Consider the following 10,982-nt stretch of genomic DNA (forward strand, 5'->3'; position numbering starts at 1 on the left):
AAAACCAGATACACTGAAACTAATAGAAGAGAAGGTGGGGAAAAGCCTCGAATACTTGGGCACAGGGGAAAAGTTCCTGAACAGAACTCCAATGGCATATGCTCTAAGATCGAGAATTGACAAATGGGACTTCATAAAATTGCAAAGTTTCTGTAAGGCAAAGGACACTGTCAATAGGACAAAACGACAACCAACAAATTGGGAAAAGATCTTTACCAATCCTTCATCTGATAGAGGGCTAATATCCAATATATACAAAGAACTCAAGAAATTAGACTCCAGGCAACCAAATTACCCTATTAAAAAATGGGGTATAGAGCTTAACAAAGAATTTTCAACAGAAGAAACTCGAATGGCCGAGAAGCACCTAAAGAAATGCTCGGCATCCTTAGTCGTCAGGGAAATGCAAATCAAAACAACCCTGAGATTCCATCTCACACCAGTCAGAATGGCTAAGATTAAAAACTCAGGTGATAGTAGATGCTGGCGAGGGTGTGGAGAAAGAGGAACACTCCTCCATTGTTGGTGGGACTGCAAGATGGTGCAACCACTTTGGAAATCAGTGTGGCGGTTCCTCAGAAAATTGGACATAGCATTACCCGAGGATCCAGCTATACCACTCCTAGGCATATACCCAGAAGGTGCTCAAACATATAATAAGGACATATGCTCAACTATGTTCATAGCAGCCTTATTTATAATAGCCAGGAGCTGGAAAGAACCCAGATGTCCTTCAACTGAGGAATGGATTAAAAAAATGTGGTATATTTACACAATGGAGTATTACTCAGCTATTAAAAACAATGAATTTGAGAGGTTCCTAGGTAAATGGATGGAACTAGAAATTATCATACTGAGTGAGGTAAGCCAATCACAAAAGAACACACATGGTATTCACTCACTGATTATTGGATATTAGCCCAGAACCTTAAAATGCCCAAGATGCAACCCACAGGCCACATGAAGTCCATAAATGAAGACCAAGTGGGGGTGATTCGGTCCTTCTTAGAAGGAGCAACAAAATACTCAAGGGAGCAAATATGGAGACAAAGCGAGGGACAAAAACTGAAGGAGGGGCCGTCTGAAGACCTTTCCACCTGAGTATCCATCCCATGTGCAGTCACCAAAGGTAGATGCTGATGTGGAAGTCAGGAAGTGCATGCTGATAAGAGCCTGATATGGATGTCTCCTCAGAGGTCTTCAAGAGTCTGACATATTCAGAGGCAGATGCTCACAACTAGCCATTGAAGTGATCATGGGGTTCTCAATGGAGGAGTTAGAGTGAAGACTGAAGGAGCTGAAAGGATTTGTGGCCCCATGAGGAGAGCAACAATACCAACCAACCACAGCTCCCAGGGTCTAAACCACCAGCCTGGGAGCACTTATGGAGGGATCCAGGGCCTTAGCTGAATATATAAGAGTGGAGGGCCCTGCTGGGCACAGGTGGAAGATGAGATCCTTGACCTCATGAAGGCTGGACGCCCCAGGGGGTGGGAGTTTTGAGGGTGGGGAGGTGGGAGTGGGGGGGTAGATAGAGGTTACATCCACAAAGAAGAAGGAGGAGGTGTGAGGGGATTGGGGGTTCCTGGGTGGGTGGGGGATGGGGTAAGGGGACAACATATGAAATGTAAATAAAACATCCAATAAAAAAATTAAAAAAAAATTAGTATTTCTTCTTCCTGTTGTTCTTTTTTTAAAAATAAATTTACACTGAAATCTTTGAAACGCAAAAGAAAAACATTTGGGTTAGGAAAGGTACAGTTTCTGCCATTAAAAAAATTATCCAAATAATTAGCATCAGAGCAAAATGAGGAAAGTCTTTAAAGAGTATTTTAGGAATTGGTCAAATGCCACTTATACAGGCTCAAGACTAGGAAGACAAATTTGTTCAAAAGACTTTCCCTTGAGAAGGAAGCATCCTTGGCATCCACACGGCAGTAAGCCCCGCTCAATATACTGTCATAGGACAGCATCCTCCCAAGAACATTTCCTTTATTTTAGTAAAAGATTTTAATAGCTTAGACACCTCCTGTTTTATGAAGCACCTAGGTCCTATAGAAAGGGGAGAAGAGGGCTGCTGTGCCTGGGAGACAATTCACAGTGCCCTGTCCCATCAGCTAAGTAGAGGATGGTCCCCAAAGGACCTGTAAAGAGTTAAAATTAGTGGTAGACAGATGGGGGACTGTGCATGGGTGCTGCTATCACGCGAGTCAGTTCTTGGACAAAGATAACCTAGCAAGAGTTGCTTCTGAGTCCTTCTAGGGCCTCATTCTAGGGGTCTACCCCAGCCTGTTACCTTGAGGAAAGCCCTCTTCACATCCTTGTTCCGAAGACTATAGATGACAGGGTTGAGAAAAGCAGAGATGACGTTGTAGAATAGGGCAAGCTTCTTGTCCTCTTCTGGGGAGGCTTTAGAACCAGGCTTCATGTACATGACCATGGCTGGCACACAGAACATGGTGACCACAATGATGTGGGAGGCGCAGGTGGAGAAGGCTTTCAGTCGCCCCTGTGCTGAACGGATCTTCAAAATGGAAGTAAAGATGTTTACATAGATGACAAGGATAAGGGACAGGGGAATCAGTATGACACTAAACCCAAGGATAAAGTCTACATGGTCATTGACTGAGGTGTCTGCACAAGCCAGCTTTAAGACTGCAGGGACTTCACAGAAGAAGTGGTTGATCTTGTTGGGGCCACAGTAGGGGAGACGCATGGCAAAGACGGTATAGACAAGAGCAGCGGTGACACCACAGAGTCCACAGAAAATGGCCATTACCCCACATAGACATGGGCTCATAATGACCTTGTACCTGAGTGGGTGGCAGATGGCTGCATACCTGTCTATAGACATGATGGCAAAAAGCCAAGACTCTGTGACACCCAGCACCAAGAAAATGTACATTTGAGCCACACAATTGGAGTAAGAGATTGTCTTCTTCTGGCTGGCCAGATGTACCAACATCTGGGGCACAGTTGTGGTGGTATACCCTAAATCCAACATGGAAAGAACGCCAATGAAGAAATACATGGGGGTATGGAGGCGTGAATCCAAGCAGATGAGGATGAAGATCAAGCCATTGCCCAGAATGATCAACAGGTAAATCATCAGAAAGGCTGAGAAGAGCAGAGGTGTGGTCCTGGGGCTCAGGGAGAAGCCCAGAAGGATGAATTCTGTCACAAAGGTCTGGTTGGAACCTTGCATTACACTACTCTTAATGAAAAAGAACAGGCATCAATTCACACGGGGCATGTCCAAAGTCGGGGTTAGGTAGTGGTCAATGTCCAAATTTTACGAAACTCCATTATAACCCTCTCAACAGGACTCTCCGCTTACCTGCTGCTCCACTCCCAGGAAATTTATAGAGAACAGAGATTTGTGTACAGTACCGGTTCTGCCTCTAAACCAACAGAAGATAGCTTCTCAGATCGGTTTCCCCTGCTATGAAATGGACAAGATGATACCTAATTCTCCTTACCAGAGTCTTTCCCCTATTAAGACATTTAAGTTTCCTGCAGACAGCCAGGTAAAGGTAAATATTGATGTTAAAAACTCCATGCAGGATCTGGGAGATGATGCAACAGTTAGGGGTAGTCAATACTCTTTCACGGGGATGGATCCCAGCACCCACATGGTGGCTTATAACCATCTGCAATTCCACTTCCAGGAGACATTCTGGCCTCTGTGGGTAATAGGCACACACATAATGTACTTACATGTGTGCAGGCAAAACACTAATACATAAAAAGTAGAAATAGAATATTTTTTAAACTCTATGAAAATTTGCAATTCAAATGGCCAAGACAGAGAGAGACTCCATTTAGACCTTTCCACTTCAATTTTACCCTCAGTGGGTACACAGGCCAGGATGGCTCTGTTTATATCACAAGCCACATTGGAAGAAACACTTCTCAGTCCTCACTGGATGCTTGAGTGAGCCATTTGCTCTTTCCCAAGACCTTTGAGACAGCGTCTAGAACTATAAAATGGGAATAAACACATCCTTGTTACACATAAGAAGAAAACTGAGATGTTTAGCATGAAAATCACCCTGAAGGAAGTCTAACCTATGGCATATGCTCAGTACATCCTAGCTGTGTTTCTGAAGGGTTTTGGTACAAAACTTCAGCTCGTTTAAGCTATATAAGTATCCTGTGAAATCACCCTGCCACCCAGGATGCCCACAGTCAATGCTTCTCTCCCAGATGTCTAGCCTGTATTTTCTCCTTCCAAAAGTCAACTTGCCGACTCAGCCGTTTCTGAGACCAATACCCTTGAGCCTCAGTTTCCCTATGTGAGCAGAGAAAGGACCCTTCTTCAAAGGAGTGTCATCTGTATTGTTGATGCTTGAGAACAGAGCAGTATTGATTCTGTTTGTGTTACTTCTGGCACTGATGTATCTGGCTGGCTTCAGCCTGCTTGCTCTTAGTGCAGCTTAGCTGAGTCTTCTTGTGTCTATATCCAGTCCCCTAGATGATTTCTTAATTCCAACACTCGGGATCACACACAGCTTGGCTTCCCTACATGCCAGACACATTTCCAGGACTTTTATAGACTTCATCCAATACAGGCAGGTAGTTAGAAGTCGGACATTTTATTAATTAAATCCCCACTTTTCATTAAAGAGGCTCTGTAGACCATACTGCCTCCCAGTGGTGTTTTGCAGCTTCCTGCTCTTCTCAAAGGATAGAGGAAAATGCTTCATCCATGTGAGCCTTAAAAGGAAAAGCCATGTGTGGGGTAAGAAGGGTGTGTCTCAGACAGCTCTTTGGTTTTCTTGAATCCTGCCTCTGAGTTTACTGCTACATAACTTTGGCTATTAGTTAACCTCTCCAGGACTCAGTTTTCCTGGCTGTAAAATAGGGATAAAATCATCTCATTTGCAAGCCACACTCTTCCCATTGGGAAGTAGCCAATGGATGTTAGAATATCCTACCTTGGGGCTCGGAGCTGGAAAATATGCTTCCATTCCCCATTTGTCACCTTTTTACACAAAAGCCGGAGAGTGAGGTTTGCCTCAAGGAGCTGGTGTTTGGGACAGCTACACCTGGCTGATCTGTGAGCACAGGCTGTGAGCAGAGTGGGTCCTACTCATCCACAGCACTCTCGAAGGTGGGCAAAGTTCTTAGGAAAAGCTCCCTGACTCTTAGGCCTTGGGAAGTGGGCATCCCACGTGCAAAGTGACAAGGAAAAGCATCAGTGTCCATCACAAGGAGCTTCTTATCTACAGCAAAACTATGGCTGACTGGAACTCAGCTAGTGTGTGTCCCCAGCTTACTGAAATGCATTCTTTCCTTAAGAGGAAAAAGGCAAATCATGAAGGCAAAGAAACTTTTGTTGACTTTAGTTTTCTTATCTGTGCATATGTGCATGCACACACATATACACATAGATATATACACATGTGTAGATATTTACACACAACACATGCACACAAGAACTGATGGCATCTATGAGAACAATCCACTGAGACCACTCAAACTCAGAGAAACCCCTCAGCTGTAGCTTCATCTCCTACATCTCACTGGTGCCCAGGTTTCATTGCCATCAGAATGCCTCTTCCACCCATCTGTCCCCCTTCAACACCCCTGCCAGTGTCCACCTCAGACATGCAACATATTTCTGTCCCCTCTCACCCTCCTTTCTCTCTCCCTCCTTTTCTCATCCTAGTTAGACTTTATCCAGGTCATCCACTATACTAGCCTTCAGAACACTCCTTCTAAAGTAAAAATCTGACTGGGCAAATTCTAGTTTTCTGTCTACATGGAAAAGACTAAAAGACTTGCAGAAATACCCTGTTTAGTTTTAGTCCCATTTCCTAGGCCGGTTTGTGGGCTCTTGCTCTTAGAGAGATGGTGGGCAGCCATAATGGTATGCACAGAAAATTTCCTTGCAAGCCTGGGAAGCCATAAGAGAGGAACTATGGGACCAGCTTGTGGTTGGAGACATCCTTGAGTATGATGGGGTTTGGGGCAGAGCTGAGACAAGGACCCAGAGATCAGGCTTCCAGCAGGTCCACTCTTGGGACCTGTTTTAGCTCAAAGCAAGCTCAATCAGTTTGGAAATTCTGCAACTCAGAGTCCTCCCCACTGAGAAGCATGGCTCCACTGAGCATGACTTGATTTTCCTCTGTGTCTCGTCACTGAGTAGAGAGCCTAGCATCTCAAAGACCAGGAAAAGCTAATGGTGTGATCTATGTACTGAAAGCCAGAACAAAAGATAGAGGACTGTTTACACCCACTTTCACTTTATACTTTCCCCTCCTAATCCCCAGCAGTCAAGAAAATACAAATAAACAAGTACCTCCTCCCTCCAAAATAAAACCCCCTACCTGAACCTCAGAGAGGAAACCAGGGCACAAGTCCATGGAAAGAGGATTGGAGTAGTTGATGCCGTGGCCCTTTCTACCGTTGCTCTCAACTCCTATCCAAGCCAAAGAATAATAATCCTAATAATGGCAGTTGTCCATGTGCTGAGTACCACAACTCCTGTTTTTCATCCATAGCTTTATTTAAAATAGTTTTTAAAACATGATAGTGGAAAAAATCTAAAGATTGACACAGGCATCTCTAATTGGAACCATCACCTACTGAACAAAGTGGACAAAGACATTCCAGCATGCCTGCAAGCATGTGAACCTGTCACTATGACTGTGTCTACTTGACAGACTGGGTGAGGAGATGGCATACCTTCCCTGCAGTCACAGGTATAGCCTCAGCAGAGCTTTTGCTCACAACCACAAAGCAGCATTCACGGAAAGACTATATGTCTGATCTGCTTGGAAACTGGTCCTCTCTCCCCACTTCTCTTTCTCACTCACTTGCTGGGTCATCCTTGCATCCTCCGGAGTGGAAGCCGAGTGGAAGTGGGGAGGAGGGGCCAAAGTTGTGTCCCAAAAGTAGAACTAGTGAGACTGGAACAGTAACAAACAGGTCAAGCTGAGCCGATAGAGGGAGGGGATGGTGCAAGGCTTGTTCCTAGGCTACTGGGACTGTCAGGGAACAGAAGGGGATGGCAAAATGACCATGTGGCCACTTATGCCTCATGTCCTATATACTTGCTTCTTCCTCTCAGTCAGCTCATGAGGAAGAGGCATTTTGAGAAGAGGCCAGAGGCCACTGGCAGAATTGGTCTTCCCCTATATGCTCTCTACCTCAACATCTAGGTAGGAGTCCACAGTACCATCTGAAAGGAGGAAAATTGTCTGGGCTCAGGTCTACAAAAGTAAACAGGGGTGCCCTTCAAGGGACTGGGGTCTGCAGTACCATGGATAGATGGGATGGAAGTCTGGTGTTATCTGGATGGAGAATTCAGTGTGGTAATAAACGAAAAGAAACAAAGAGAGACAGAAAAGACTCTGATTTGAAGAGTGCAAAAATCAGCCAGGGTACAGGTCAAAGACTCAGCATGGACAGATCAGAGACATTGAGGTGAAGTCCAGCAAGCACCGTGTTCCACAGAGAGACAAAAAGCAAGAAATGAGGCACTGCAGAGAGGGAGAGAGGCTCAATGAACTAAAAGGGGCTGGAAACTAGAAGTCAGAAGCCAGAGGCTCAGAGAGGAGCCAGGGCTCATGGTTGACCCCATGAGACCCAAGTGACTGGGCTATAGCAGCTGCCACCAATTCATGACACTTCCATAGAAACCCTCCTTGTCTGGCTGCTCAAAAACCATACATAGCCTCTCTGAACACCACAAGCAAGCACTGCCTTCAGAGTAAAGTCTAGCCCAGCCCCCAGCTCTGATCTTGCCTGAAAGACAGTCCCAGCCCCTCCACACATCCCTGTATTGGAATGAATCATATCTGAGGTGTCCGGGGCAAGTTCAGGTCCTGCAGGCTCTCAGTGTTCCTCTCAGACAGTCACCTCTCCACTGATACCCATACCAACCTTCTCTGGGCAGCTTCGGAGACAAACCAGACTCCAGAGACAAAGGTGATCTTCTCCACCTAACCATTATAAGAACATCTATGTTCTCTGAAGCCTCACTACCAAAAGATGCTCCCACAACCCCAGAGACAGGAGTCTCACTCTTTCTCGAGGTAGCTTAGGTGTTTATGATCATTCCTCATAAAACTTGTATTGAGGTGAGAGCAGGCAGAGGCCCCTATGACATCAATACTAATCTCCCTAAAGCACCCCACTCCCCTATATTCTTCCTTTCCACCCCCAACCATGCCACTTCTCTCCTCCAGGATCCCCCATCTGCACTGCAATGTGGTAACTCACCTGCCCTTACCTTTCTTTAGGATGCTGTGTTGTACCATCTCAGTCTCCCCTTGATAAGCTCTTCTTGTCCGGATCCTGCCTATAATTCCCAAACTGGATCTTGGCTTCCTCCCAACAGCTCTAATGCCAGACAGCAACCCCAACAGACTCTCCTGGCAGCCACAGGGACCACCCCTCCCTTCTGCTTCATGGCTAAGAGCTCCCTGGAACAACCTCTGGGGGAAATGGCTGCTGTAACCAAGGAGCCTAGAGTTTGTAGTCACATAGACATGGTCACTGTGACCTGTGTAAGACTCATAGCTTCCCAGAGACCCAGTTTCCTCCATAAATTGGAATATGCTCTGCATCTCATGGTCACACTCGTGCTTCTGAGTAGTCACTGTGGCCCAATATTCGACACATCCTGAATCTCTGCAGTATCCCATTTTTACAGGCATAGAAATGGAACCATGGAGCCTGAAGTGACCCATGGTGAGGCAGGAACTTTGTCAACAGTTTTGTGGGACCACACAGGCTGTGTTCCTAAAGGGTACTTAAGCTGGATCATGATCCAGCACAAGCCAGCCCAGGGACTTTTAGCTCACACAGAACAGAATTACATGTGGAAGTATGTCAGACAAGAGGCAGTTGACTAGTGGACTCTAGAGTCAAGAATAGCAGCTGGGGGTGACCAGGAACTTCTAGGGCTTTTTCTAAAACCTACTTCCCTAGGGACCAAAAGAAAAAGAGAAATACAACCAGTGTTCTATAGAAGTAGGACACCAATGAGCAGAGAGGTAAGAGGACCCTTCTAAGTACCCGTGTTTGAGGTTAATGAAATGCCATCCAAACTTGATTGTCAGGTGTTTCTCCAGAGATCTGTGGGCAGGGAGATAAGCTAGGACCGCCGGAGTGTATAGATTGGTCAGACAGTCTGCTCACAACTTGTCTGGTGCCAAGCTCACCTGCAGGATGGACTGCCCAAGCTAGACCCCTCCCAAACTTCTGAGGAATCGTGAAGTGCTTTCAAGGTCTCAACCCCAGTCATAAGTGTTAGAGACCAGTTAGGAAACGGAGATCCTTTGTCCTGTGGTCATTCCATTAGGGATAACTTCATGTCCAGATCAATCCCTGCTAGTATTCTTGAATTCCAGGTATGCATCCACACTTATGAAGGAAATTGATAAATACAAAAGGCAGAAGGACTAAAGCACTACCCCACAGCTCAATTCAGCAAAGAAAGATCCCACTGAGACTTACTGATGCTCTCTCTGGTTCTTTTCTCTGACTAAATGACAATGGGTCTTCTCTATCTGGGCTGGTATTTCATATTATATAGATATAACTGATTCTAGTTAGAAGACTATCCATTTACCTTTTTTTGCCAAAAGCAACATGTATTTGGTGACATTTGGAGGGCAGTCAACAAATCATCAACAGTCCAAACCAGAGTGGCAACCCTGTTCCTCCCTCTTCCAGAGCCTCTTGTAGGATGGCAGATAATGATACTCAGTCTGGTCCCATGAGACTTAAAGGGGAATTCCACCTATGTGCTTTAATATTTAAACATTTATTTATTGATTATATAATTGTTTGTGTGTGGTGCATGTTTATATGTATATGGGTGTGTGTATGCCACATCATACATGTAGAGGTCATAAGACAACTTGTTAGAATTGGTTTTCTCCTTCCATCACGTGAGTACCAGGGATCAGACTCTGGTCATCATGTTTGGTAGCAAGTGCTTTCAGCTGATGGGCCTCTACTAATGAGTTTTAAGAAAAGAATTGGTTTCCTAATGAACGAGATGGGGTAACTGTGACTCTATTCCTCAAAACCCCCTTTCTCCTTTCCTCAGCATGAATGCAGATGTAGTCATTGGAATCCAGCAAGCCATCTTGAGTCCGTGTGCACATGGCTCAGAAGTCAACAGTATTTTCCTTACTACCATTATTCCACATGAGCTAGTACAAGTAGCTAGTTACTCAAAGCCTTGTGCTATATGAAAACATAATTTGTGCACATGTCTAAGCCACTGTTCATTGAGGTTTTATGTTTATTCTGTGGGCAAATTCTAATGTATATATTGGGCCTTTTATTTATTTTTTGTTTGTCTAATATTTATTTATTTGTGCATGTGTGTGATATGTGTGTGTGTGTGTGTGTGTGTGTGTGTGCAGACTTCCTACGTGTACACATATAAAGGCCATTAAGTTGACATCAAGTATCTTCCTCTATAACCCTCCTACTGAATTTCTGGAAAAGAGTCCCATGCTGCACCTAGAACTCACCAGTCAGCTAGGCTGGCCAGCCAATGGGCCCTAGATCCCCGTGTCTCTGCCTCCCATCTCTGTTGCCACAGGCCCACCCTGCTAGGCACACTTTTTCATACGGGTGCTGGGAATCAGACTCAGGTCTGCATGCTTATGCAGCAAGTACGTTACTAAGCCTTCTTCCCAGCCCTTTTTAAAGACAGGATACATAAGAAGTAATTTACCATCTACTTACATATTCTTTATAACCATTATTTTCAAATATCTGTTCACCTATTAGGTATGTAGTTTTGATCTCATTTTTCCTATTATAGTAATACTAAACTAGAATCACTGTAGCATTGCAAGATTTTCTGTACAAAACCCTTACTGAGTTGAGTTCGAGTTATAAAGTAAAAAGATACCAGTTGTAGAATTTATTTGTAAGATGAAGTGGCAGGAAGCAGAATTACCCTCCACCCCACTCATGAATAACCCAAACCCTGAACAGAACGTGTGTCC

General features: G+C 44.8%; 1 protein-coding gene across 1 annotated transcript; it reads right to left on the reverse strand.

Annotated features, from left to right (window-relative positions):
• Positions 1 to 2,266: 2,266 nt before the first annotated feature.
• LOC114639130 (olfactory receptor 13-like) lies at positions 2,267 to 3,205 on the reverse strand. Its single transcript, XM_028787825.1, has one exon. It carries the CDS (start codon positions 3,203 to 3,205, stop codon positions 2,267 to 2,269), a length of 939 nt encoding a protein of 312 aa, XP_028643658.1.
• Positions 3,206 to 10,982: the final 7,777 nt, after the last annotated feature.

Source organism: Grammomys surdaster, unplaced genomic scaffold, assembly GCF_004785775.1.
Source record: "Grammomys surdaster isolate TR1022 unplaced genomic scaffold, NIH_TR_1.0 100, whole genome shotgun sequence".
Lineage (NCBI taxonomy): Eukaryota > Metazoa > Chordata > Mammalia > Rodentia > Muridae > Grammomys > Grammomys surdaster.

What these genes read in the sequence shown, in the direction of transcription:
- LOC114639130 (XM_028787825.1), bottom strand. Translation starts at nt 3,205, where the DNA reads ATGCAAGGTTCCAACCAGACCTTTGTGACAGAATTCATCCTTCTGGGC.